General features: G+C 47.9%; 13 protein-coding genes and 1 non-coding gene across 14 annotated transcripts; 1 reads left to right on the top strand and 13 right to left on the bottom strand.

Annotated features, from left to right (window-relative positions):
- Nucleotides 1–26: 26 nt before the first annotated feature.
- On the bottom strand, nucleotides 27–1,531 carry F9C07_12879 (putative argininosuccinate lyase; the record flags this gene model as incomplete). Its single annotated transcript, XM_071507909.1, has 3 exons — nucleotides 27–963; nucleotides 1,025–1,264; nucleotides 1,329–1,531. The coding sequence occupies 3 exons, from the start codon at nucleotides 1,529–1,531 to the stop codon at nucleotides 27–29; spliced, it is 1,380 nt and encodes a 459-aa protein (XP_071367570.1).
- Nucleotides 1,532–1,839: 308 nt separating this feature from the next.
- Nucleotides 1,840–4,112, bottom strand: F9C07_1965479 (uncharacterized protein). Its single transcript, XM_041287443.2, has one exon. The coding sequence runs from the start codon at nucleotides 3,949–3,951 to the stop codon at nucleotides 2,473–2,475; it is 1,479 nt and encodes a 492-aa protein (XP_041150752.1). The 5' UTR covers nucleotides 3,952–4,112; the 3' UTR covers nucleotides 1,840–2,472.
- A 1,528-nt stretch (nucleotides 4,113–5,640) lies between these two features.
- F9C07_2206411 (ankyrin repeat protein) lies at nucleotides 5,641–6,819 on the bottom strand (the record flags this gene model as incomplete). Its single annotated transcript, XM_071509636.1, has 3 exons — nucleotides 5,641–5,948; nucleotides 6,012–6,459; nucleotides 6,586–6,819. 3 exons carry the CDS (start codon nucleotides 6,817–6,819, stop codon nucleotides 5,641–5,643), a joined length of 990 nt encoding a protein of 329 aa, XP_071367569.1.
- Nucleotides 6,820–8,024: 1,205 nt separating this feature from the next.
- Nucleotides 8,025–8,339, bottom strand: F9C07_12880 (uncharacterized protein; the record flags this gene model as incomplete). The annotated part of the gene is made up of 1 exon (XM_071507911.1): nucleotides 8,025–8,339. The coding sequence occupies one exon, from the start codon at nucleotides 8,337–8,339 to the stop codon at nucleotides 8,025–8,027; it is 315 nt and encodes a 104-aa protein (XP_071367568.1).
- Nucleotides 8,340–8,915: 576 nt separating this feature from the next.
- F9C07_12881 (uncharacterized protein) lies at nucleotides 8,916–9,616 on the bottom strand (the record flags this gene model as incomplete). The annotated part of the gene is made up of 2 exons (XM_041287444.1): nucleotides 8,916–9,439; nucleotides 9,505–9,616. 2 exons carry the CDS (start codon nucleotides 9,614–9,616, stop codon nucleotides 8,916–8,918), a joined length of 636 nt encoding a protein of 211 aa, XP_041150753.1.
- A 94-nt stretch (nucleotides 9,617–9,710) lies between these two features.
- On the bottom strand, nucleotides 9,711–10,181 carry F9C07_12882 (uncharacterized protein; the record flags this gene model as incomplete). The annotated part of the gene is made up of 1 exon (XM_071507912.1): nucleotides 9,711–10,181. The coding sequence occupies one exon, from the start codon at nucleotides 10,179–10,181 to the stop codon at nucleotides 9,711–9,713; it is 471 nt and encodes a 156-aa protein (XP_071367567.1).
- Nucleotides 10,182–10,929: 748 nt separating this feature from the next.
- On the bottom strand, nucleotides 10,930–11,017 carry F9C07_t234. Its single transcript has one exon. It is a non-coding gene; the product is annotated as a tRNA-Ser (tRNA).
- Nucleotides 11,018–11,074: 57 nt separating this feature from the next.
- Nucleotides 11,075–12,969, bottom strand: F9C07_2287815 (pectin lyase). Its single transcript, XM_041295181.2, has 4 exons — nucleotides 12,454–12,969; nucleotides 12,055–12,394; nucleotides 11,907–11,987; nucleotides 11,075–11,837 (listed from the first exon to the last, which is right to left on the bottom strand). The coding sequence occupies exons 1-4, from the start codon at nucleotides 12,597–12,599 to the stop codon at nucleotides 11,229–11,231; spliced, it is 1,176 nt and encodes a 391-aa protein (XP_041150754.1). The 5' UTR covers nucleotides 12,600–12,969; the 3' UTR covers nucleotides 11,075–11,228.
- Nucleotides 12,970–15,454: 2,485 nt separating this feature from the next.
- Nucleotides 15,455–18,302, top strand: F9C07_2176254 (FAD binding domain protein). Its single transcript, XM_071509381.1, has 5 exons — nucleotides 15,455–16,173; nucleotides 16,222–16,689; nucleotides 16,738–17,171; nucleotides 17,228–17,436; nucleotides 17,501–18,302. The coding sequence occupies exons 1-5, from the start codon at nucleotides 16,054–16,056 to the stop codon at nucleotides 17,773–17,775; spliced, it is 1,506 nt and encodes a 501-aa protein (XP_071367566.1). The 5' UTR covers nucleotides 15,455–16,053; the 3' UTR covers nucleotides 17,776–18,302.
- Nucleotides 17,733–18,630, bottom strand: F9C07_1961967 (uncharacterized protein). Its single transcript, XM_071508535.1, has 3 exons — nucleotides 18,396–18,630; nucleotides 18,092–18,301; nucleotides 17,733–18,023 (listed from the first exon to the last, which is right to left on the bottom strand). The coding sequence occupies exons 1-3, from the start codon at nucleotides 18,506–18,508 to the stop codon at nucleotides 17,849–17,851; spliced, it is 498 nt and encodes a 165-aa protein (XP_071367565.1). The 5' UTR covers nucleotides 18,509–18,630; the 3' UTR covers nucleotides 17,733–17,848.
- A 703-nt stretch (nucleotides 18,631–19,333) lies between these two features.
- On the bottom strand, nucleotides 19,334–20,014 carry F9C07_2076324 (HSP20-like chaperone; the record flags this gene model as incomplete). The annotated part of the gene is made up of 1 exon (XM_041287445.2): nucleotides 19,334–20,014. The coding sequence occupies one exon, from the start codon at nucleotides 20,012–20,014 to the stop codon at nucleotides 19,334–19,336; it is 681 nt and encodes a 226-aa protein (XP_041150756.2).
- A 1,104-nt stretch (nucleotides 20,015–21,118) lies between these two features.
- F9C07_2075810 (uncharacterized protein) lies at nucleotides 21,119–21,988 on the bottom strand (the record flags this gene model as incomplete). The annotated part of the gene is made up of 4 exons (XM_071508816.1): nucleotides 21,119–21,584; nucleotides 21,766–21,780; nucleotides 21,838–21,892; nucleotides 21,943–21,988. 4 exons carry the CDS (start codon nucleotides 21,986–21,988, stop codon nucleotides 21,119–21,121), a joined length of 582 nt encoding a protein of 193 aa, XP_071367564.1.
- F9C07_1962235 (uncharacterized protein) lies at nucleotides 21,966–22,992 on the bottom strand. Its single transcript, XM_071508536.1, has 4 exons — nucleotides 22,539–22,992; nucleotides 22,429–22,474; nucleotides 22,217–22,376; nucleotides 21,966–22,154 (listed from the first exon to the last, which is right to left on the bottom strand). The coding sequence occupies exons 1-4, from the start codon at nucleotides 22,749–22,751 to the stop codon at nucleotides 22,040–22,042; spliced, it is 534 nt and encodes a 177-aa protein (XP_071367563.1). The 5' UTR covers nucleotides 22,752–22,992; the 3' UTR covers nucleotides 21,966–22,039.
- On the bottom strand, nucleotides 22,990–23,444 carry F9C07_12886 (uncharacterized protein; the record flags this gene model as incomplete). The annotated part of the gene is made up of 2 exons (XM_071507913.1): nucleotides 22,990–23,109; nucleotides 23,163–23,444. The coding sequence occupies 2 exons, from the start codon at nucleotides 23,442–23,444 to the stop codon at nucleotides 22,990–22,992; spliced, it is 402 nt and encodes a 133-aa protein (XP_071367562.1).
- Between the last annotated feature and the right edge of the window lie 1,486 nt (nucleotides 23,445–24,930).

Raw genomic sequence — 24,930 nt, 5'->3', positions numbered from 1 at the left:
GCTTCATTGTGTTTGACTATCTCTGCTTACATCGCCTTCAGTCCCGCTTTCCCCTCGGCGACTCTTTTCAAAACGTCATCAACCATCAGCTGGCCAGAGCCGAGATAACTCAAAGGATCACACAGCTGGGTCAGCTTGGCTTCATTGAAATGCTCCGATACCTCTGTATTCTCCTTTAGCACATCTAATAGGACTCGATCGTGCTCAATGGCTGATTTGCAGGCCTCATAGACCACGTCGTGTGCTCGTTGTCGGCCAACGAACGGCGCCAACCCCATCATCACAGCCTCCCCGACAATCAGCCCCCTTGTGGAATGAAGGTTTTTCTCCATGGATTCTTCTTTCACACACAGTCCTGATAAAGCAAAAGTTGTTTGATACAATGCGCCAACTGCGTATGTAAAGGACTCCGGAATTGCCACCCACTCCAAATGCCACGGCCCGGACGCACGTTCAAAGTCGACAACCATAGCATCTAACCCCAAGGATGCATTGGCTCGAAGAAGCTTGCTAGTTGCAAGAATGATCTCACTGGAAATGGGATTCCGCTTCTGTGGCATGGTTGAGGAGGCGCCGCGATGAGGGACGAAAGGCTCTGCCACCTCGTCTAGCTCATTGGACGACATGACAATGATATCTAAAGCAATCTTGCCCAGTGTGCCGCCTATTAGCGCCAGAAAATTGAGAACCTCTGCAATGTTGTCGCGAGCGACATGCCATGTGATCATCGGGTCTTCCAGCTCAAGTTCTTTGGCTAGCTGTGCTCGCACAAGAATCCCGGTCCGGTCACTCCCTAGGGAAGCCAGAGTACCCGCTGCACCACCAAATTGTACTAAGAGGCATCGACGTTCGATTTGACAAAGCCGGTCTCGGTGTCTCAGGATACTGGAGAGATAGACGGCACACTTGTAGCCAAAGGTGCAAGGTAGGGCATGTTGCAAGTGCGTACGGCCGGCCATTGGACTGAAGACAGCGGAATCAGTACCACGCAATACCGCCAGGGTGCGTTCGATGCTCAACTTACGTATCACGGTATTTTTCAGCCATTACTTGCAAAATATCAATGAGTTTGTTCAGGTCCCGTTTCACCAAGTCCAAGCCTCTTTTGATCTGAAGCATGCTTGCATTGTCCATGACATCTTGCGTGGTGGCACCCCAATGGATATATTTCGCCAGGTCTTCAGGAGTGTTCTCCACCAACTGCATCACCAAAGGTAGAACAGGATATCCGACAGTTTCTGTTTCTCGCGACAGCCTGTCAAAGCTATTTAATATTGTAAGTCAATGCTCGATCCTTCCACAACGATTGCATGTCGCTGTCCACGTACTCAAGTTCGATATTACCAAGAACTGCGGTGATCGCATCGCCGACGTCTGCTGGAATAGCATTGACTTTGGACTCTGCTCGAGCCAGAGCGGCTTCGGTTTGTACAAGGAACTTTGCATACGCTTCATCTGTGAAGATTTCACGGACCTCTTCTGTGCCAAAGAGGTTCCGGAAAATTCGAGAGTCGAGAGCAGAGATAGACATCGCGGCCGTATTTGCAAAAAAGAGCAAAGAAAACAAAATGTCGAGCTCGGTGGAAGGTAGAATCTGGATCACAGGGGCAGGCTTAAATTATATTAAAGGGGACTTGACTTTATTAATGGAGGATCGACTTCGAGTCCCCTACATTTCTCTGAAATATTGCGAGAGGCCGGAATAGTGTCTTATCCCGAACCCTGCATCCACCTCCACCAAACAAGCTAAGATGTCAACCTTTACTCCGCTTTTTGCCTCTTTAAAGAGTATCTTCCATTTTGTACATTCTCCTCCCTTACCTAATCCGTGCTCCCTTCTACAATGTTGGCATTAAAGCTTGTGCAAGTACTCAAGTATAAGGTAGTGGCCGTGATTGATCTTGGAATGGAATAGGCTGGCGCTGATGCTAGGACAACTGCTTGCTCTATTTCCCGTCATACGTCTACGCAGTAGATGGTCGTATAGCTTGCCAAATATAGTGACTGAATAATTCCCTGTCTTAATGAAAGCATCATTCTCCAACACAGGGTGAGATATGTAGTACTATCAACAAGAGACAACAATAACGGTGTAAAATAGGGATTCACCTTCACCCAATCTAGCACGGTGTCCTTCTTCCTGCGATCGGGGTTATCTCACTAAACAATGATGAAAGATTCGATGTAAGCCAGAGCCTTCTTTTTGCAGCGAAATGCGAGTATTTTGTAATAATCAAAATATACTAAACGTATATCTAAAAGAACGTTGTATTACGAACGACAGGTGAAAGACAATCAACGATTACATACAAACGAGTGACAGGTTATGGAAAACCAGTAAGTAACAATTATATCAAACGTCCAAATTAGACCAACACAGTCGGGTCGAAGTAATAAAAGGGAGATAGCGTATCCCGGAAAGGATCTCATTTCTCGACTTTGGGATCACCATTTACTGAGTAAAAAGCCCGCTTACTCTTCACAGTCCTCGGGAGGGGGGGCTTGGCATTCAGCGCATCCGGGAGTTCCACCAGTAGTAGAAGATGAAGAGCTGCTGGAGGAAGAAGAGCTGGAGGAGCTGGAGGAGCTGGAAGAGCTAGAAGAACCAGAAGAGCCAGAAGATGTATTGCCTCCCTTGTTGGTTCCCGTATTGTTGCCATCGGGAGGAGTGCCGCTAGTAGGAGGCATACCAGTGGGAGGGTTACCTCCAGTAGGGGGAGTGCCGCCGGAAGGAGGAGTGCCACTAGTGGGAGGCATACCACCAGTAGGAGGCATACCACCAGTAGGAGGCATACCACCAGTAGGAGGCATACCACCAGTGGGAGGGGTACCACCGGTTGTAGGTGTACAGGAATCGTCGCCTTCTTCACAAGCTGTATTGGTGCCAGTGGGAGGAGTACCGCCAGTAGGGGGCATACCGCCAGTGGGAGGAGTGCCGCTAGTTGGAGGAGTGCCACCAGTAGGAGTGCAGGTATCGTCGTCTTCCTCACAAGACGTATTACTGCCAGTGGGAGGAGTGCCGCTAGTTGTGGGAGTGCCACCGGAAGGAGGGGTGCCACCAATAGGAGGATTACCGCCACTGGGAGGAGTACTACCGGTAGGAGGCGTACCACCAGTTGGAGGAGTACCACCAGTAGGGGGAGTACCACCAGTTGGAGGAGTACTACCGGTAGGAGGCGTACCACCAGTTGGAGGAGTACTACCAGAAGGAGGAGTACCACCGGTAGGGGGAGTACCGCCGGTAGGGGGAGTACCACCAGTAGGGGGAGTACCACCAGAAGGGGGAGTACCACCAGAAGGAGGAGTACTGCCCGTGGGAGGAGTGCTTCCAGTAGGAGGCGTACCGCCAGTTGGAGGATTACTGCCACTGGGAGGAATACTACCGGTAGGGGGGGTACCGCCTGTAGGAGGCACATCACCAGTAGGAGGCATACCGCCAGTTGGAGGCATACCACCCGAAGGAGGCGTACCACCTGTGGGAGGAGTGCCTCCGGGAGGAGTTCCGCCATTAATATTGTTGGTCACCGTGTTGGAGTTGTTATTGGTATTGGAATTGTTGTTTGTATTGGAGTTGTTATTGTTATTGGTATTGGTATTCGTGTTGGAGTTGTCATTGGTGTTGGAATTATCATTGGAGTTTGAATTCTCATTCGAGTTGGTGCTGGTATCACATGGCGAGCAGAGGCCGAACTTATCCATCTTGTGCTGTATCAAACCCTCGATTAAAGGCAGAAAGGTGCGAGCCTTTAGACTGGCTCCTTCCTCACCACATGGGGGACATAGGCCACCCATGGGGAAAAAGGTGCGAGACTGCAGACGAGCATGGTCCTCACCCTCGGGAGCATGGGCAGGGACAGGATCAGCCAGGCCGTGATCGCTGGTAGTCACAGACACCGGAACCGCCAGGGCCGTGGCTGAGAAGGCAATAGTGCAGAGAGTGGAAGTCTTCATCTTTCAAAGCGAGACAGGAAAGAACCAAAACGAAAGGACAGTAAAACCAGAATACTGCAAAACACAATCTAAGAGACTTGAACGAGTGAATTGAATTAGAGAGCGGAATGGAGATGTGACATTGAGGCGTTCCTGGGCTCTTATATAACCTTCTCTTTTTCTTTCTTTTGAGTTCGCCTAGGCTATCTGGGTCTCGACTCTCGATAGCCTTGATCCATGTTTGAAACTGTGCCATCCACAATATAGTTGTAGCAAAAGCTAGTCAGGTTTCAAGAACCACTCCTACACCGAGTTTTTAGGACAGGCTGGATTCCATAACACAATGAACTTGGTACCAGCATCTGATATTCCACTACCCTTCTCAGACTGGATAATGCACTCAAGATCCCTACTCTTTCACCCTCTGCACAATGATTTCGTATGCATTCTATTATCAAATGGGCTAAAAAAAAAGCCTTCGCAGTCCTACACCTCGCATAGTCTCGTTAGAGAGATAATTGTGTACAAGGACGGAAGAACAACCTCAAGACCTGGGGCGCCGATCTGGACCATAATAGTAAAATCAGGAGAAATCCTCGCATCCAAAGTTTTCAACCCTCAGGCACGCAACCTTGGCTTTGATGCAAATTTGGTCCGATTAGAGTTATCGGACGGTGGACCCACACGAGGTTGAACCCTTAAAGGTCGTATCTCCTTCCCGCCAGTGAGGGCTAGACTGGGGCAGTCCCTACGTTTATCTAGTGGTACTCTCATTCGAACTACTACATTATTCTATAAATATCTGAATCTCAAACACATCACGGTTCCATGGCTTTTTTTTATCCCTTCCAGAAACGAATGTAACCTTGACCCCTGTTTGAGAACCCTCCATTAGGATTAGGCTACATAAGGATAGATAATAATATTAACGGGACTTTTCTTCTACAAGCACCTGACGAAGCATGATTGAACGCTTCTACCCAGTAGAGGTGTCCCACTTCCGTCTCAGGTATTCGACTTGCCCTCCGCGTAGGGCATCAAGGTGGGAACAATTCCAGCAACATCAACCGACTAAGGGAACTAGGCTTAGGCTCACTGATTGATCTTTCCTTTCTATTATTTTAATGCCTCTTCAGTGTTTGCAGTGTTGGCATCTTCTTATTCCCGTTCTTTCTAATGCATTCTTAGCCGTAGAATAATGAATTGGGGACGTGACAATGTGGTCTAGTCGACATTGTCTATACTCTGTTTAATCATCTAAGTAACTGTAACATAAATAAGAATTTCAGATCCCCTCATGTTTCTATTTTTATGTCTTGAGCTTCCCTGCCTCGATGTCCTCAAAACATGTCTCAAGTTATCATTACGGACCCACTGGAACCAAACACCTGATTATGGAAAGGCTGGAGAAGAATTACAGTACAGCGTGGTGAGTTAAGCAATGAATAACTGCCTTAGGGATGGTAAGATTGGATTGTCCCTGTAGTGAACGTAACATCCCGCCGTAGCTTTCGTTCGGGCATGAACTTAAGAAGTCTCAGTCTTGATTCACCCCAGGCATCTGCGAGAAATAAACTCCCACCAGCTTCGCATCTCTTCCTGTGCGCCATTATCCCGAAGAAACTGAATGATATCCACCTGACCTAGATCAATGGCCAATTGCAAAGCGGAGCCATACGAACGTGTAGATTGAGATTTATACAACCCTTGCTACCAGGCATTAACAGAGGCCCCTCTCTGCTTAACCAAAGGTCGCACCATATCCACATTTCCAGCATTGATGGCTCGAACTATTAGCGCAATGAGACTATTATCATGACCCGGTCTGTCATAACACGGGTAATCTAGATAGTCTCTATCTTCAAACTCGGCGGCGCATCCATGGGCTAGAAGAATTCTGGAGATACAGGAATCGACCTGTTCCATGCTAAGAGATAACGCACGAGTACGCGTGACCCGGTCTGAGCCTTTAATCAAAAGTTGCACCATTGCTTCATGGCCTCTTGTAACGGCTTTGACTAAAGCCGGCTCGCCTTCCCATTACACATGGGATCTTACTTCCCACTCCCAGTAGTCATGACTGGGAAAGCTTGGATTCGCCCCGTTATCCAACAAAGGTTTCACGGTGTCGGAATCGCCAGATTCTACTGCGAATGATAGAGGGGTGTAGGGACTCCCAGCAAAAAAGCCGTTTAAATTAATTTTACACTCCAATAATGAACGTATGAGGTGGTGAGTTCGGCCCTGTAAAGCACTCTCGAGCGACCCCCATAGATGATATGTCTCTCGTAGTCCCTGTGGGTCATGATGGAGAAGCAAATCAAATATTTCTTTATTTCCCAAGTAGGCAGCAATCTGGAGTGGATAATTCTCCGTGTCAACGTGCCAAAACTGATTTGCACCTGCAGAAAGTAGGATTTTCACTATTCGCAGATTCCCACGTATAACAGCTAGCGATAGCACAGATAAATTTTCCGAATCTCGCATATTTGGGTCCGAGCCCCTTGAGAGCAAAAACTGTATTTTTGCCTCGTTTTCGGCCTCCACTGAAATGCACAGCGGATGGGCTGGGGTGTGTTTGAAGCGATGAGAAATCATGCGGCCATGACGCCAACGTTCTTTCCCCGGGAATATTTGTGTAGGTTGGGAAGATACGGCTATCTCGGCTCCATTTTCTAGAGCTCTCTTTAGAACCCTCATGTCTCCCTTTTTCGCGGCCCAATCAGTAGCGAGACTATGGGTTGATCTCGCATCTCGCCGATACAGGAGAGGGTTGAAAATGGCATAAAGCCGGTGATTTACACTAGCCAAACTTGCTAATGATTGAAGCGATGTAACATACTCTGCCATCTGGCTAAGCAATTCTGTTGGGAGGCTCATTAGCGACATGATTGCGACTAGAGCTCGGTCAGAAAAGGAATAAAGGAAGCGGAGTTGCTGGCTGTTACTCCGCAGAAAGAGGAAATTGAAATCCTAGTCAAGATATACAAGATCGAGGAGGTTGACTTTCCCGCAAGGGATGGCCATCGAAGGCAGAGACCGGATTCCGATCAGGGTCTCTGGTGGCTCATACTACATGACCCATGAGGCAGCGGAGACCTATAATTTCTGTTCCAGTGCATGTTCCACCGACAGGACCGTTGCATATATAGGATTCACCTTCCGTGGCGACATTTCTGCGGTCAAGATGCCACCTGCTTGTCGCGCGAAACAACAACGCCCTCTCAGCGATACTAGTTACTAAAGCGCCTCCGGGAATATCCGGTGCTTCATGACGCTGAGCCTTGTGCTTTTACAGATGCATGTCCGACACCCTTGATGTACATTTGGACTTTGGTGATTCTGTCTGTTTTGCGTCATTTTATTGCTATGTCCCTGTGGGTGCTCACTGTATAAGGCGGGATATTTTGTATTTGTCTGCGGAAACGGCCATTCATCTTTGTCTATTTGTCAGGAAATAGATATGTAAACGTCTCGTTAGCGACAAATATTCTTTAGAGGATGGTAGGGGACCGCCTACTATGACATCGCAGGCTACGGCTCGTATGACGACTGAGTGCTCCTTGAATTACAAACTACCGTAGAAACTGAATGTTGCGAGAGCACAGTTGAAGTACATCGAGTACCACGTTGTAAATTATCTTCGTGCCTCAAAAGTGTTTGATATGTTATCGAAATTCTAACCTGGTCAAGGAGATGTTTACACCAATGAACTTTTATACATCCCAGTTGGGCACATTCAGTTCTGTATACTCGTTGAATTCGTTTCCATAGCTTCTGTAAGAGCGATAAATATGTTGTCCCAAAGTCGAGTTTTCCATTCTGATTGAAGCTACATCTTCGCATATATATATTGAAACTATAATATGCGTCCTGGGCGATTTTTGGCAGTTCAAGTAATGCTCGGATTGGCTTCTTTTCGATCGATTCAGTCATAGCAGCAACAAAGTCTGAGCCATAATGCAGCCGCGCCCGTAATCTCTTGATATTGCCATTACCTTCTCCTGGTCACCCTCCGCTATCCAAGTCTAATAAAAGTTAATTACAAGGCAAGGGTATTCCTATAGCTTAGTACATAATAAATACCTTCTGAATCAGTTCGACTGCTTGTAAAACGTAAAGGACTGGAAACCTTGTCCCTGGGTATAACATCCATCTCCTCCCGTCTGACGAAATTTATCACAACCGGTTCCGCTCGCTGCGCTGAATACATATCCTTCAGGGGTATCGCTGGCCTTGAAGGATTTTATATCGTCGACACCAGCCACCCACAGGCAGCCCCAGACCGTATCTCCAGCGTACGAAGTAAGATATCCGGTACAGTCAGTGTTCGAGTAGGCGGTTACATTCCAGGCTGCCGTGAGAGATGCACAGGCAGAAAGGAGGAGAGTAAGCGTGGAAAAATGCATGATGATAGATCGTTAACTTCTTTCTGTGAAACTGAGGAGAAGTGAGTAGTTGATGCGGATGCTTTCCGTTTAGCAATTTCACTGTCTTCTTATATCTTGATCAGTTCGGTTAGTGGCTAATAATAGAAAAGGATGTTTCATCTCAGAGGCGCATATCGGGCCTTAGGCGTCCAGTATTCATGACGCATCCGACCGATTATGGCAACATCGCGGTGTTAGGCGACCAGCGGAATAGATCATATTTCTATTCATAGATCGCATGTACCCAAGGCAATATAAGTTGTGGTAGATAGGTTGGCACAGTGGGTGTATGGGCGGCCTTACCCTACAGTAGGCGATGCAGGAATGTACAGTCTACATTTTCTAAAATATATTTACTGTCCAGTATTATTTGTATAACTGGCTAAGACATTTATGCATTAGGAATTGAAGGGAACTCTAGTCATCGGGACACCAGGCCACGATATAAAGAAAAAAGAAAAAAGAGAAAAGAAAAACAGAATAATCTTTGAACGATATATTTGTATTGCTTCTTCTATGCTTTACCTATGTGATAGTAGCGTGAAACCCTAAGCGCTAGTAGATAACATACTCAACCTCGACCTTCTTGTTGCTAATTTCAATCTCAGTCTCGGTTTCCGTCTCGCTCTTATCTTTCTCCTGCTTGAACTTGGTCTCGACCTCGTGCTGGAGGGAGTGTGCGCCAGCCTTTGCCTCGTGCTTAGTCTCCTTGCTAGTCTTCCTCTCTGGCTTCTTGCCCTTGGTCCATTCCTTCTCAACCTCGACCTCGCGTTCGATTTCGATTTCAGTCTTGGTCTCGGTCTTAGTGGTCTCGAATCCGATTGGGGCGTTGTCGTCCTCGAGTTCGTCGCTGAGCTTCAGTTTGGGTGCGCTCTTGTCAACGTCAAAGACGATCTTGAAATCGCTAGTGAGCTCACCAGCAGTGACGGTGTACTTGAGTTCATCGCCCTGGGTGATCTTGAAGGAAGATTTCTCGCCCTTGGAGAGGCTCTTCGGGGCTTCGGTCGACTCGCCAATGGTTGACTTGTCCTCGAGGAGACTGATGGTGGCATCGGTAGTGACAGAGATGGTCACAGGGACTACACACACCGACCGGCTGAGCGTCAAGGCATTGCTCAATACACGAGAAGAATAGATTACTTACCGGATGAACGGACATCACCTGCCTCCTGGATTTCCTTGATCTTAGAGAGAACGTCGAACTTCTCGACGAGAGCCTCGACCTCACTGTGGAGCTGAGCAATTTCGACCGACATGGTGGATGGATATACTTGTGTTACCGCACACTATATCACAGACAGGAGGAATGGATTAGAAGCAGGGAATGAGGAAAGAATACTGTGCTATTTATCATGAGGGGAGCTGAGGGGAGCTGATGGGAGCTGAGGGGAGCTGATGGGAGCTGAGAGAGCTGAGGGAGCCAAGACAATTCCATCGTGGCTGTGCTTCGGCTCGATCAAATGAGGCCTGTTTCTGCCCACACGGGAGTATATTCCCCCACAGCACGGACCAGTCTTGCTGTATTTTGGTGGGGCTTTGTGGGGTTCTTCTGACGAAGTCCTTAAAGCACTCGTTGCGAATTGAAAAATGGATTGAATAGGAACATCTGTTAGCGAAAGACTGCATCTCTCCAGTGAGTGAAGTAGGGTATCCGGTATAGTCCGTGTGCGAATGGGTGGTTATATTCCAGGTTGCCAGAAGAGATGCCCAGGCAGAGAGGGGGAGAGCAAGCGTGGGGGATGGCACTTTGATAAAGTCTAGACCGACCCCAGCGGAACAGTTGTTCTGATGCAGATCCCATGCGACGGAATGTGTCTTCATTTCATTCGTGGCTCATGTATCCCTAATGCAGTAGGAGCTGTGATGATTGAGCGGCACGATGGCACCATTATCTTACGTTTCCTGGAACATATTTCTGGTGCTGTAATACCTCTACGAGTAGCCAATTCGACACCCGGAAATAGAACTGAAATAGGTGCTCAGCCCTGGATAGAGACATACTAAAGTCAACGATTGCCTGGCTAGGAACTCGTGCAAAGATGGCCGTCAAGGAGGCAGAGGCAGACAACTTTCTCCTAGGCCTGCCTACCACGGAGGAGTGGGTGCACGCAGTTCAAGTATAACCTATCACTGCAGACCATCGACTCCTTCCCACGATTGTGGACAATGAAAAAAGCCCGAGGATAGTGATGCTGCTAGCTTTATTTGTACTGTGTCGGGATGGTCGCAATCTGATATGCATCCGAGCCATCCACCGATATGAACAGCACTTGCGCGATCCAACTCCCAATTTCCCTGTTGCTGCGCTGCTCGGCGGTTTTCTCCTTTCACTATTTGAGTTTCTGACTGCCAACCAGGTTCATTTGCACGCAGCATCAAATAGATCCACGGGCGTCTTGACCACGGCGTCCCTAATGGAACGCTTTAGTTATCAGGATATCAGTCAGAGTGGAGAGAAAGAAGAGAAAGAGAAAAAAAAAAAGAAAAAGAAAAAAAGAGAGAGAATAAAAAAAAATAGAGAAAAGAAAAAAGACGAGAGTAAAGAAGAGAAAAAAGAAAAACGAAATAACGTCAGCACTAGGACTTGAACCTAGGCGGGCGAACCCAATAGATATCAGAATTCGAGTCTATCGCCTTAACCACTCGGCCATACTGACTAATGATGCCAAAGCCACCTTATCATGATCTTATAGGGCATAAGCTTTATATTCCAAGGGTTATTGAACTCTCTTTTATATTGTACAAGAATAGAACGAGCAATATTTACAATAAATGTCCCAGATTATGATACAAAAGGTGGCAGATGGTTATGGCAGTTCTCAAGGGTCGCTCTCCTTCTTGCTGTGCTCAGCGCATGCAACTTGCAACTCACAGCTTGCCAACGCCAGCGTTGGCCTTGACGTTGGTAGGCACGTCAGCGACACCAGTGTGGCTGATAAGATGTTCCTTGAGGTTGGAGAACCCGGTTAAGACCGAAGCATCAGTCCGGTCAGGCCAGGTACCAGTGCTGCCGCCATTACGGTTCCATTCGCAGATGTAGCCCAGAGGTGAGACGCATCCGCTGGCGGCGTTGACAGTGCTGGTGGTGTACAGCTGAGCACCACTCTTGAGGGAAGTATCGGTCATCGGGGTCTTCACGTTGTCGAAGTAGTTACCCTCCAGAAGTACCCAAGTGTTGGTGTCAACATCAAAGGCATGTCCATCAATATCCTGGAAGTAGTTGTTGACGCCATGGAAGTAGATCTTGGAGTCGTCGTGGTCGGTGCCCATGTGTGGAGCACGGCCAGAGAGATCGTGAAGCCAGTTGCCAGAGAAGGTATACCAATCCTCCAGACCCAGGAGAAGAAGAGACCAGTAGTGCTTGCCATTGCAGCCAGCCGACCATTCGGTGACACCGTCGAACTCATTGTTGGAGATGGTGACATGGCCACCCTTGTTCCAGCCGCTGACGATCATCTGGCGACCGATAAGGGAGAACTGGACACATTATTCGTTAGATATCCTACTAGAAACGATGAAGCAAACAAATGGGAAAGATCAAGATACCTTATTGTGGTCAATCCAAACGTTATCGGTACCATCCAGGGTGAGAGCATCGCCGCCCCAGACATATTGAGGGTTCAAATCCTACACGACATGACATCAGTCAACCCGTATATTCTCACATAGTTGCAAACCCAGCTTAACCTCTTACCGTGATATGAATGTTCTGGATGATGACATTGTTGGCACCACCAGTAAGGCGCAAGCCCTTGCCTTTGAGAACTCCCTTGTTACCCACACCAACAATGCTCTTGTTGCTGCCCACGTCCAATGGTTTCTTGGCAGCGTTGTCGTAGGTGCAAGAGACCCAGGTGCCGTCGTCGCACTTGTCCTGAATCCAGGTCTGACCAGCGGAGGTGCCACCAGGGCACTTCGTGGTGGTATCTGAGCTGCAGCATTTGCCGGAGGTATGGCCTTCTGTGTTGGTAAAATCCCACTCGCGGTCAATCAGGATCACACGCGCCACATCGTCAGTGATCCAGGTCTTCAGCCTGTGTCAAAGTTAGAGGACATTTCACCATTATACCACCAATCGAGGTTTATCACTTACTCATCAAGAGATGAAGGGGTTTGTGGTGAGGCATTGCCACCACCGGTCGTTCCTTGAGCAAATCCAAAGGCCGTACCGCTGACTCCGGCTGCGCTGACCGGACTCAGCAGCATCGCTGCCAGCATGGGAAGAAGAGAGGAATGCATCTTGTGTCTTTGCGATATCAACTTATCGTTACTCTGGTTTGAGTGTTATTCTGGGATTCTTCAGCTTGGTTGTCGTTCTCTAGCGAGCTTTATAAACGGTGACTGTGTCCGTGCACTCTCACTGGTACAATTGACGCCCATCTCACAACTCCCTGGACAGGTTCGCCGTTGCTCGTTAGTGCGCCCCATCGGGTCTCAGTTTAAGAGCAGGTGATGGAGACGTGCCAGCATACTGGAATTAGGTGGAAGGGTTTCTATGGCTTCAAGTTATCCGAACCAGGAAACGAAATTGAGCAGGGGAAGGCGAGAGTCTTGGCATAATTTATTCTAAACCTCAATTGCTTGACTGTCAGACAGGAAATCATGCCGGTACAGATATTCCGACGCTATCGGTTGTTCAAAAGCTGGTCCCCCACCGGACTAAGACTCAACTCGGCTTCTTAGCCGATGAAGTGGATCTCCGTCGCCTTTTTTTAGGACACTTCTTTCCCTCCTAGCCAATCGCATCACAATTTGCTCTTAATCTTCTCTGTTATGGTTGACGGCGCTCAGTCCACCGGTTAGTCCACCGGTTAGGGCTCGTCAGGGACCAAGTAAAACGGCGGCGTTTCGGACTCATTCTGGAAATGATCAGGGGCTTTCGACAAACAACTTCCGGATGCGATCTTGGCAATTGAGCAGCATGGTCCTTAACATGTGGAAAGCAGGCAACAACTGAAGGGCGATTAATCCTTGGTTTACGAGCTGAGTTTGCTGTGCATCCGCCATGTCGGATCCCTTGGACACCCTTGTCCCGGAAAAATTAACGTTAACTCGATAATATTAGAGGCTGAGACAGGACCCTTCTTTCCATTAGCTCTCGGAAGTTATGGACATCTTGTTCCGCAAATGCTGAGCTAGTGACAATAGTTAGGCATGGTACGGTTCTGAGGGCTTTGCATTCATTCGGTTTACCAATCGTAGACATTTTTCACATGGCGCTAGTTCAATAGTGGAATCCTCGTTCTTCTATGAACTATAGCCAACATAACCTGTCTTGAAGAGAAACGCTGGTGCTGTATAACTCCCTCCAATATAAGTTAGGCCATGTCGAGCAGGAATATTCGCACAAGTGGATGGAGAGGAGCACGGAAAGGCGCGAGGCGAAGGTGAAATAAGACAGAATGATCCTATTGAGTCGTTGATGGCAATTCATTCCACGATAGAGGTTATCTGTACGGTTTGGGCCATATAATGAACTATCCTCCTTGTCTAATGCAGGATAGATTGTGATGTGCACTGCAGAATTATATAAGTTCCAATATGATTCGTCCAATAGGTAGCATGTGACCGAGAAACAGTTCACTTGGCCCTAACTGGCGCTAGCCTCGTACTATACGGATCTCCTCATCTTCAGCCGTAGCGAGGAACGGAAATCCTTTGTCCGTCGCCGAGGGAAATCATTTATTGCTGTGCGCGCAGATTGGTCCTGCTGTTCGCTGAGCGGATATAACGGATTCATCAACTTGTAAGCCACTTCCACCTTCATCTCATTTTCCTAGAATTTTATCACCAGCTGACCATGTGCGAAAGGCCCCAGCCTCTACTGCCCTTCATACGTGAGAAGACCTACTGTACGCTGAGAATAGATGTTGAATACGCACTCCTTGACTTCGAAAGGAAGTGTGCTAAGAAACGCCTCCCCTTGGCGTCTGCCTTCTGTATCATCCGATAGGAATCCAACTTCAGATATCAATAAATACCTTAGTACCGATGTATTATAGCCTCCTCTTAGAGATGCTGAATTCTTTCCGCTGGGGAAGCGATGCTCATAGATCGAAAACGCCACATAATCTTGGTGGCAGACATGTGCCTCAACTCACCGTCGTGGTGGGTGTCCATCCCGGTTCATGTGGAAGATTGATGCGCGTGATAGTCTACTTCACCATGTAGTGATATCATATTCCGTTATACGGCATTTCCAGCTGGGTAGAGACTACTCGAAGACAGATGAAGGGATGGTGCCTGTGCCCCAAGGCCCTTAACTTAAAGGTGTAAGAGGGCATCATTACGACACTAGATGGAGACTAGAAGTAGGACAACCTCTTGTTTATGTACTTCAGAGGTTTGACAAAGACAGAGGCGAGTTTGGTGGCAAGGTGATATATAAAGGGTTTTGTGCCTGGGGATATGAAGACCAGAGTGACTTGTGATCAGTCTGTTTCAAGTACACATTCTTCCTGACTACCAACTGGAGTATGTCTTTGTATGCAATAACCTTCCACCCATTCAGCACGATGAATTACTCCACAGAGTCTTCTACATTAAGCGGTATGGGTCCCGGGGTTGCAGAAGGAGAAACGAGTGAATCTTTGTCAGCTAATGTGATGTGCTGCTTAAAGCGGCTGTTTGAACATTGGCCTGATTACACACTCTATTCAGCAATCCTGGCTAGCATCTTCTGGATAAAAGGCTCATTTGTCAGGGACGTTGGTCTTGACCCGTCAATTATCATCTCAGGTGCTGGATTAACTTGGATACGTGTTCTGTACTGCTTGCTCAATACAACAAGGCTATACCAATAAAATCATCCAGGTCCCTCCGATTCCCATATCACCGCACATGTATCCAAGCTCTGTGCTTGAATCATTGTGCCTATCAGGCGGAGAAGGCCTTGACGACCTCCACACGGCAAGACATGCAGTACCACCATTCTCAGAGAGATACTATATTGGCGGGGTTTCTCTGCTCTGATTTTAATTCTCAAACATCGGAGTCCGGCCCTCCCGTATATACAAAGTCTTCACTGGTCCATAAAGGGACTAACTAAGAGGTATGTTCTCACTTATAGACGAAGATCGACATAACTTAGTCACGGCAGTATTGCGGCAAGTTGCTTACGCAGACCCACTAGGTGCAAGGATATCATCGGATTTAAGATTATTCCAGCGTCAGCAGGTTGCGTTAGTCGTGATTATACCTGCAATATATGATGATCTTATAGCTGGTACGCAACGAGAGGGATGATGACTCCTTGCTTCCACCGTTCAATCGTAAAGGTGTACATTGTTGTGACCACAGTGATATAAGTGTTCAGAATATGACCAATTACGGCTTTTTTCTTGCTTACACGACGCCTATGCATTTCCACAGTCACCTGGAGTCGGTACAAGTACGTTCAAACTGATAGGCAACAGCTTTCTAAATCCTGGGATATGCCGGACCCTGCAGCGGCCTGATGATCGACATATCACCATAGTCGAATTGTAACCAAACTTTTAGAGAATGTTACAGATATATCATCTAGGACCTATTATCCTATCTCCAGAGTAAGCACATTGCATATCACCAGGTCTACGACTATGCAGCGACGATCAGTTCTATTGAATGGCTCTTCCATATAAGGTCGCCATTCTCCCCAGGAGAGGAGCATCATTGAAAAACAAGCACGAGCAACAATTGTATCCAGATATCAATGGCAGGAATCAGTCCAGCTTTCATTACTGCATTTCTGAGTGTTGGCCCAGCCATCGCCCTTGGGACAGCAGTCGTCAACCAAGGAAATGCCTCAGTTGTGCCCGAATGTGTCCAAGCAGTACGTACTCCTATTATTATGGCAAGTAACTTTCTAAAATAGATATAGTGCTCCCATTTGTCGAATATCTTTGGTCCTGATGCGTACTCCCTCGGTAATGCGAACGTTACTCTTTGGGATGCAAAGCAACAGGAAACACACTCCGCCTGTTGGGTCCAACCCTCCTCAACTGAAGACGTGGCAACCATTCTGGGTGTTATCATCGACACATCATGCCGATTCGCAGTGAAGGGTGGTGGGCATGCCCGAAACCCCGACGATTCTGTTTCAGCTGGCGGCGTCACGATTGACATGCAAAAGATGAGGTCTGTTGAGGTTTCACCGGATCAGAAAACAGCCAAGGTAGGAAGTGGCCATGTTCTACTGAGTTTGTATGAGGGGTTGGAGAAGTACAATTTAACCACACTTGGCGGACGAGTCGCCGATGTTGGCTTGGGAGGCTATCTTCTCGGTGGAGGATTCTCGCATCTCTCGCCCAAGTACGGCCTTGCCATGGATAATGTTTTTGAATATGAGGTATGACGAGCTGCGCCCTTAGTACACTATGGAGCTAATATTGTTTAGATCGTGTTACCCAATGCCACTATTGCGATAGTCAATCAAGAGACACACCCCGACCTTTACTTTGCCCTCCGAGGAGGAATGAACAATTTCGGTATCGTCACTCACTTTACTATGAGAGCAGTCCGACAGGGTCAGATGCTCGGAGGGGTCCGAACCTATACAGCCGATAAGAGGGGCGCGATACTTGAACAAGTCTACGAACTAACGACGAGCTGGAAAAACGATACCAATATGGCGTTCTTCTATAGCTATGGCTATGACCAGGAGAGAGACGACTTTACCCTTGCGGTCTCTCAGGAGTATTCTCTGCCGATATTGAGTCCCGCACCATTTGAGCAACTCAATCAAATCCCGTTCGAGCACAGCACTGTTCGCCTTGATCGGACTAGTCGGTTTAGTATTGAGAGTGCGTCGGCAACACCGCCTGGTGGCCGGTGAGTTACTTGGTCAGTCTGGGTGTCATATACCATACTGAATTAACTGGTCATAGAAACCTATTCGCCACTGTTACTTACTTTCCGTCCGCGGATCTTGACAAGCAAATTCAGGATATAATGGCCCGGGAGATACAGTCTCTCAAGAAGGCACCTGGCTTCTACCCGAATCTCGTCATCCAACCATTGTATGAGGCTGCTATTCGCTCTGGGAAACAGAGAGGAGGAAACGCTGCCGGTATAGATGCTGATGGACCTTTGACAGGCACGTATAAACCAACCTCCCACGGTGCCGCTGCAAGCCAGAGTCGATGCTAATTTCTTTACAGTTGCTCTGTTGACTGTGCTGTGGGAAAATGCAGATGACGATGATCGGATGAATGCCTTCGCACAAGAATGGGTGAAGAAGTCGACTGCTACTACCAAAGACGCCGTTAAGCATCATCCTTGGCTCTATATCAACTACGCGAGCACGGACCAGGACCCGTTTGTGAGCTACGGAGAGGCAAACCTGCAGAAACTGAGAAGGATTCAGAGGGATATTGACCCCCAGGGCGTGTTTACGTCGGAAGGGCTGTGTAGGGGATATTTCAAGTTGCAATAAACTATCGAAATTGGCCCAGTGTATTTAGCATAGCTTCTGCCCAGCTACAGATGCAGAAGGCCGCTCGCAGACCCTACACCGCAGTATCAGGGCTGCTTTCTACGCGAACATGAAACGGCTTCTGACATAGTGGGCAGGTATAGTGATAGTTCAGGAACCATGTCTCCAGGCACTGGTTGTGGAATACATGTCGGCAGGGAAGAGTGTGAATGGGGCACGTTTTAGAAACGGGCTCGAGACAAATTGCGCTGATGAGATGTGAGTCGAAAAGAGTTCTTTCAACAGCAGACAGCGCAGGGAGGGAATATTAGCGTACCAGTCAAATACACGATCGTACTCTTTGAGGGGACTTTGCTCGGTCTGAATCGATCTCCACCAAGTAATAAAGGGCTTGGTCGGCGCGACTCGTTCCAGAAGATTGAGTCTTCTCTCCTCCTCTGTGGCTGTGGGAGCAGAGAACGACGGATCTAGGATGGCACTGAGGTCCAGATTCAGCGTGGTAAAATAATAGCTTCTCAACAGGACCCTATTAGTAGTTCTTAAAGATTAGTTCTCTGCGCATCCGATCATCAGCCGATGGCATGTGCTAATTACGCTTGAGATTCAGCATTGGTACCTACCAGATGGCTGTAACTATATAAATAAGAACGCAGATGGCGACCAGTATACGAATTTGGAGATGAATCTCCGTGATGTGCTTCGTGGCTTTATCATCCGTCTCTGTTGAATTCATTTCTAGACGCTCTTGATTTACCCTGTAGGATCCTTTGGCGCAAAGACAAGAACTGCTCTGCTGGGGAGAAGGTAGTTATCTCTGATTTTATATCGGCAGTAAGGGAGGGCTCACCCTAAACTTTAATTCGTCCGGTTAATCGCTCAAGTGGCCTGAGAACCCAATGAGGGGAATCCCAACCACAACTGACCGGGACATGCTGTCAAGGGCTACCATGAATATGAGAGGAGAAATCCACTGTCTGTTACCGAATTACCCTTAGGCTCAACTTTAGAAGTTGTGCAATAAGCGCTGGATCGAGTTGCCGGGAGCCCTGCCTGATGTCGTCATTCGATCCATGATCTGCATACATTATTATAGAAACCCCACGGCGATCATTTCCTGGTACTTGCCAAGTACCATTTTGAGCTACGCGTGAAGCAAGGCGCATGAGATATGGGTTGCTGTGACGGAGGGTATGGACTCAGTCGGGCATCTTTTATGCACTATGACAGCCTGGATTCACAGCCAGTCTTAGCTTGTTGTATTCCTGAGGTCGATTTATATCTATTAGAATAAGTAGCTACAGACTGCAAAGGAAGAAAGTCAAGAAGAAAAATAGAATAGATACATTTTAGTCTCGCTGAATATGCATATAAAAAATTAGCGAAGCCCCCATCATCACGCTCTGTATCAATTTCCCTTACACACACACCTTGACCAGAGAGCTGTCGCAATTTGAGGGTAGAGAAGAATAGTACAAGCAAATACCATGCATGTAAAGACCGAGAGAAAGCCCTGTCATATCACATCACTATATCAATCTGAACTCCAGTGTCTCTTCACCTATTCATCCACTTTCACCTTCTTCACATCCCAAGTAGAGGCCACCTTCGGAATAGTCACCAAAAGCACTCCATCCTTCAACCGAGCACGAGTGTTCTCCTGATCCACGGCGGATGGAAAGCTGAACGACCGACGGAAGTCCCCAGTGGACCGTTCGGATATCCACCAAGAACCTTCCTCAACTTCAGACGCATGCTCTGTATGCCCTTTTATGACGATAGTGTGCGCGTCAACATACTCGATGTCAACATCGCTTTGCTTCACGCCAGGAAGTTCGCCTTCCAGCTGATAGGTATCCTTCGATTCGCGCATGTCGAAGGTTGGTGCGTATGCCCGGGGATGAGGGTCGAGGGTATGCCCTGATAGATAACGATCGTAGTCATCCAGTAGTCGTTTTATGGTGGAAGGGCCTCGGTGGAACTGGGGCATCAGAGTCATCGCTCTGGCCTTCGGAAGCCTCCCTTGCGTAGCGACGACGCATGGCTGCACTCGAGGCTTAGAAGTGATAGCAACAAGGCTCGGGATACGACGGGCGACTGTGTTGAGGTTGCTACGATAAACCATTTTAGCTATATGTATACCGGTGCTTATAGCTGTATTCGTATGAGGTGACGAGGATGAGGTCTGTATCATGACACAAGAGCGACTTTCAATCACGCCACTGATCGAAGCACGGCCCATTAGGATTGGGCCTTTGGGAAAGTCTGCCAACTTCTAGATGATTGGTAGTGGCGAGATCAGTTGAACAGGCGTTTGGTGGTTTAGGTTCGCGGTACCTTTGGTTCTGCGGAGAAAGCTTGGAGACCAACCACGAGTCGTGCCAATATCCGGACCAAGGCCTGGCCTGCATTCGACAGGCGTTACAATGGCTCTCCTTGTTCAGCACAGCAAAGCATCTGACTGAAAGTACTCATTATAAGAGCGAAGTGGTGAGCAAGTACTGAATTCATTAAATCTCCCAGAACACAAGCAACATAATCATGGCCGAGTACTACCACCCGAGAAAACAGCGAACATAAATGGACAGAAACCACTTGACTCTCCTTCGCATATGCGAACGAAAATTGGACGAGGAATGCTCCCATCCCGACCGTGACTTGCGCCTTGTGGTGGGCCATACACAGATCCTCAATGCACTATTATCGGCGCCGATCCCGATCTCAAGCCTTGTGGACCAACACGAAGAATCTGCTGCGATACAGCTCGGAGCTGAACTTAAGGCTCCACCTGAAAGCCTTCCAATGAATACGTTGGGTCTCCTCTCTGCCGATCGGTTGGACTACGAAGTGCTGCTACCGTCCTACGACTGAAGAGTCTTGCTTCGCTGCAGCCCTAATTGACGGATCCACGTATGCCAATACGCTTGGATTTTATGGCTCGCGATCCTATCCTGTTTCGGTCTGGACGTTTGTCTGCGCTAATTATAATTATATAACGCATCACTTATAATTGATCAATCACCACCTACCTTGAGGAAGACCCATTTTTGGTCCCTGGTGAGTTCGACGGGCTGGCGGATCTAGTATTGAGTGGAGGATCTGAAGGCATCATGGATATATTAGACACCAGCTATCAATGAAAGTGTCTTAATAGTAGTATTTCCCGCTCTTATAGGGGTTACAACTTGACAACTCCCATGCTGCCAGAAAAGGGAGGTGGAGCTCGAAGCCGTCCTCGCCCCCAGTTCCCTAATTAGTACAAAAAATAAATGAAACGAAAATTTGGTTTAGCATGAGCTTAGTGTAGAAAGGAAAGCCGAGGTTTAAGCCTGGCCCAAGTGCTGTATTAGACTATCGACTTTTTATCAATCTCCCAAACACTACTAGGGTGATGGCCGTCGGATGATTCGCCTTCGCGCGTATGCTTTTGTTCAACCTTCACGTTATAGCTGGTGCTGACATAGACGTCGTAACCTCCATCCTGGCTAGACTCATTAATCGCTTTCATACTCTCCCGCCGTGAGCTCTTCTTTGTCCGTGTCGTCAAGTTGTACGATTCCGATCCGCCATGGTATCCATATGGATGGCCACTGGAGCCATCCTCCACGTAATTCGACTTCCAAAATCTCTTGGTGAACAGCGGGCGCAGGATGGGAAGGTTAACTGTGGCGACGCCGACAAAGGTTTCGCGGATTCCCCATCGGTTGACGGTGATACTAGACGGTTCTGCCTTTAATGTGAGAGCGGTTCGAATAATCGACGCGGTGATGACGAAGATGCCGGAGCTAAGGAATACGGCGATGACGAGTTTTCTATTCGAAAGCAGGTCAGTCAGGGGGTGCTCTCTTTCCAGCGATTCTTGTATGTATAATGGACTGCGTATTACCTCGAGAACGATGTTTTTACTTTCCAGAGTAATGGGATTGGAATGAAGAGCCTGGAACGATGGGATGTGAGTAGGGAGGAATATCCAGGGATGTCCAAGTATCTTACAGAGCTAAGTCAGTGCTATCAGGAACTGGTCAGCTCGATTCACATAGAGGGGGTTGCGGTAGATATGCATACGTGACGTTCAAGATGCACGTAACTATCACGTTTTGGATTTTGAGTCCACACTTATCTGGAAGATATTAACATCATGCAGCCCTCCGGAGTGAAGCTGTTGCTTACTGGACGGTGGAGGATATACTCTCCAATTATTCGATATACTAGTCATGGTGCATTAGCACATATGGGCGTACGATGGAAAGTAGATATCGAAGGGTTCTTACGGATGACATCCAAATGTCACAGTAAGAAACACTGCAATGTAGGCAAGCCCGCAAAACACCGCAAGCCATTTGATGACCCGAGATTGCCATAACCCAAGGGTCAGACGCTTACTTTTCCATAGGGCAGTTCGTCTTAGTCCGAAGTCCTATAAGGGGGAAGCACGGATTCTTACTAGAGGAATAGCATTTTGGCTTTCATGACCCAAATCAGGGCAGTGTAGGAGTACCAGGCAGCGAGTTCCGCCTTGGAGCCCGCTACAACCGAGGAATATTGGGTCGGTGTGAGGGAACCATGTAGACCATGTGGTATCTCTAAATTGGTACCTAATACGTCTTCTTGGATGTTAGCACTGATGACAGTAAGCCCTGGGAGAGATATCCTTACATGATAGGTGTACTGTTACAGCATCCATTGTTAGGAGGCCTATCGCCTAGTACATTTCGTTAGCTTTCCAGGATACTGAGAAGGGCATCAGTAAGAAGAGTTGATCGTACCAGGAATGCGAAATAATCATCACCTTGAAAACCTCTAACACCCACAGTCCGGATCCGAACACCCATTCGCACGAAGACAATGAGAACGCCGAGGCCGAATTCTGTCCATTGTTCAGGGAGAAATGACTTGTCATCGTAAAAGCCAAGATCTGCCATACCGAATGGCAAAAGAACGAGGCCCTTGTGTGGATGAAAGCAGACAACGCTGTGCATCAACTAGCTCGGGTTCAAGAAGTGGGCTACTGCATGCTTGATATAACAGATGCACCCCCGAGACAGGCGCGCCAAGTCGAGGAGATTGGAATTTGCCAATGGGTTGGCCTCAAAAATGGAGAAACCTACACCCTAGTGCGAAGACTAATTGTCATAGGGGATGGCCTCTCCGATATCCATGGATTTAGAAAGTACTCTACGATCGAGGAACCTTATTCTGAGCCGGGCAAGATCCGCTTCAATCCATGATGCACTTATCACTTGCCTGTCTGAGAGTAGCGAAGATCCATCGCCGCGGCTGGCACTCCGAGGTCCACTTTATGGGCACTTCGTCTCCAACATGTTTCGATAGAGTCAGCTGCTAAGCCGTTAGGGCTTTCATTGCTTTTTTACATGGACGGTATAACAAACAACAACCACGGACCAAATCGGGGCAAGTTCGTCCACAAGTGCCTCAGGAGCAATATCGCAATCACCCTTTCGGGCCAGGAGTGTTTTCGAAGAGATGAGCCATTCCTCCAACCAGGGATAATCGTGCGAGTTTATCCAATGCAACAGCATGCCCGAACGAAAGCCGATGCCCAACATCGAGGGCCTTTCTACTGGGTCGCAAACCCGAGATGGCTCCTCGTTGGCGATGGGCTTCGAGTCGAATGGAACGTCGAGGCCCCTGATCAGCAGATTCGTATACATGAATGGACTGGAACGGCCGAAGGATCAATGGAGTCTCCACCAGTCATAGTAAATTTATTAATGGTTGAGCTCAGCTGTGGTTGGAGTGCGAAGGGTAAAACCACCATCGGTACACCATGTGGGCCGAGGTCCATAAACCCAAAGCCGCGGGCCGCAACCACTGGCATCATTGGGCCACCAGCTGAATTTTCTCGTTTTAGCTGCTTGCCAAGTCGTATCTGGGCGATTGAGATCCCTAATTTGGGTCAACTGCACGGGACATTTTTCCCTGACATCAAGAAGTTGCAATTTAGGGTTCTGGCTACCAATTGGCCATCTGACTCCATCAGCACGAGCCAATGGGGGCGCATTGGTCACATAATATGATAATATTGACTATAATTGCCAGGGTTTCTAAATATATCGCGAGGGGTCTTATGCATCCTAGGCACAACGATGGGAGGATTACAAGCCGAACGGGGTCCCATAAGTGCAAGTAAAACGTAGATTCATACAGGTCTTGTGTGGGAATTCTATCGTTCCCCGCGGACGAAGAGATTTTTCAGGGTCCAGAGAACAGAATCGAGGAAATGTGGAGCTGACCACGCAGGGACGATGTGATATCCACACCAACACCAGTGGGTATGGCCCTAGATGCAATCGCACTCTACCCAACCATATGCTCGTAGGTTGATTAAGCCGTGTGCCGTCGTCTCATCTTGTACCTAAGATACGACTAGCATGAACCATACAAAACCTGTTATGCCGTTCTATACCGTGTGTGCTTCGTCCAGCAGATGCACGGCGCAGATCCAACTGGGCCCCTTGGTAATTTTGAATCCTTTCTAGAACATTTGCCTTCGTGTAAGATTTTGACTATGCCGAGCACTGGCAGAGTCAGGAGAGCCTCGCAAAATCTCAAGCTACTGCGTGATATGTACAGAAATTGGTGCCGATCATAACAGTCTTCCTTGGGTATATGCCAACCGTTTCCCCAACGGTTAATGGTCAATTCAATGGTTTCATTTCACTCGGTCCAAGCTTGGATAATCATGTATTTCCTTTTTTTTAAAAAAAAAAAAAAAAAAAAAAATACTCTAGAACTGTTCCCCTCTCTGCTGAGCTGCTCATCTCGGCAAGTCCCCACATTGTGTGTCAGACAGAAGAGCTCAGAGGTACTGCAGGTTTGGCTTTTCGAGATTCCACTTTTCCCACACTGGTCAATGGTTATTCTCGAAGCAATTTTGCGTCCCAACTTTAAATGATCCATGCCGTTCTTCTCCGAACCGGCCCGGTCAAGGCGATCGGTTGTATGCTTCCACATAACCTAGATCAGTGACAGCATCAGCCGGCGAACCCGAACCTTTACAGTCCCCAATCAGACCATAGGGGACTTACTAGGTTAGGACGGAACCAGCCGGTGTGATTTGTAAGGATCAAGCTGTACCATCATGGCCTATATCCACTCGCACAAAGCAGGATCCCCCACGCCTGAACGGACATAAAG

This window comes from Aspergillus flavus, chromosome 8, assembly GCF_009017415.1.
Source record: "Aspergillus flavus chromosome 8, complete sequence".
Classification (NCBI taxonomy): domain Eukaryota; kingdom Fungi; phylum Ascomycota; class Eurotiomycetes; order Eurotiales; family Aspergillaceae; genus Aspergillus; species Aspergillus flavus.
This window is presented reverse-complemented; position numbering and strand designations above follow the sequence as displayed.

Excerpts from the sequence above, each read along its gene's own strand:
- F9C07_1965479 (XM_041287443.2), bottom strand. The coding sequence starts at position 3,951 with ATGAAGACTTCCACTCTCTGCACTATTGCCTTCTCAGCCACGGCCCTG.
- F9C07_1961967 (XM_071508535.1), bottom strand. The coding sequence starts at position 18,508 with ATGAATTCAACAGAGACGGATGATAAAGCCACGAAGCACATCACGGAG. Across the intron at positions 18,302-18,395 it reads TATATAGTTACAGCCATCTG|GGTCCTGTTGAGAAGCTATT; the intron begins GTAGGTACCAAT and ends AACTACTAATAG. Across the intron at positions 18,024-18,091 it reads TACGATCGTGTATTTGACTG|CGCAATTTGTCTCGAGCCCG; the intron begins GTACGCTAATAT and ends ACATCTCATCAG.
- F9C07_1962235 (XM_071508536.1), bottom strand. The coding sequence starts at position 22,751 with ATGCACAGCGTTGTCTGCTTTCATCCACACAAGGGCCTCGTTCTTTTG. Across the intron at positions 22,475-22,538 it reads ATGATTATTTCGCATTCCTG|GCGATAGGCCTCCTAACAAT; the intron begins GTACGATCAACT and ends GAAATGTACTAG. Across the intron at positions 22,377-22,428 it reads TGTAACAGTACACCTATCAT|ACGTATTAGGTACCAATTTA; the intron begins GTAAGGATATCT and ends ACATCCAAGAAG.
- F9C07_2287815 (XM_041295181.2), bottom strand. The coding sequence starts at position 12,599 with ATGCATTCCTCTCTTCTTCCCATGCTGGCAGCGATGCTGCTGAGTCCG. Across the intron at positions 12,395-12,453 it reads ACCCCTTCATCTCTTGATGA|GCTGAAGACCTGGATCACTG; the intron begins GTAAGTGATAAA and ends ACTTTGACACAG. Across the intron at positions 11,988-12,054 it reads TCCAGAACATTCATATCACG|GATTTGAACCCTCAATATGT; the intron begins GTAAGAGGTTAA and ends CATGTCGTGTAG.
- F9C07_2176254 (XM_071509381.1), top strand. The coding sequence starts at position 16,054 with ATGGCAGGAATCAGTCCAGCTTTCATTACTGCATTTCTGAGTGTTGGC. Across the intron at positions 16,174-16,221 it reads TGCCCGAATGTGTCCAAGCA|TGCTCCCATTTGTCGAATAT; the intron begins GTACGTACTCCT and ends AAATAGATATAG. Across the intron at positions 17,172-17,227 it reads GCAACACCGCCTGGTGGCCG|AAACCTATTCGCCACTGTTA; the intron begins GTGAGTTACTTG and ends AACTGGTCATAG.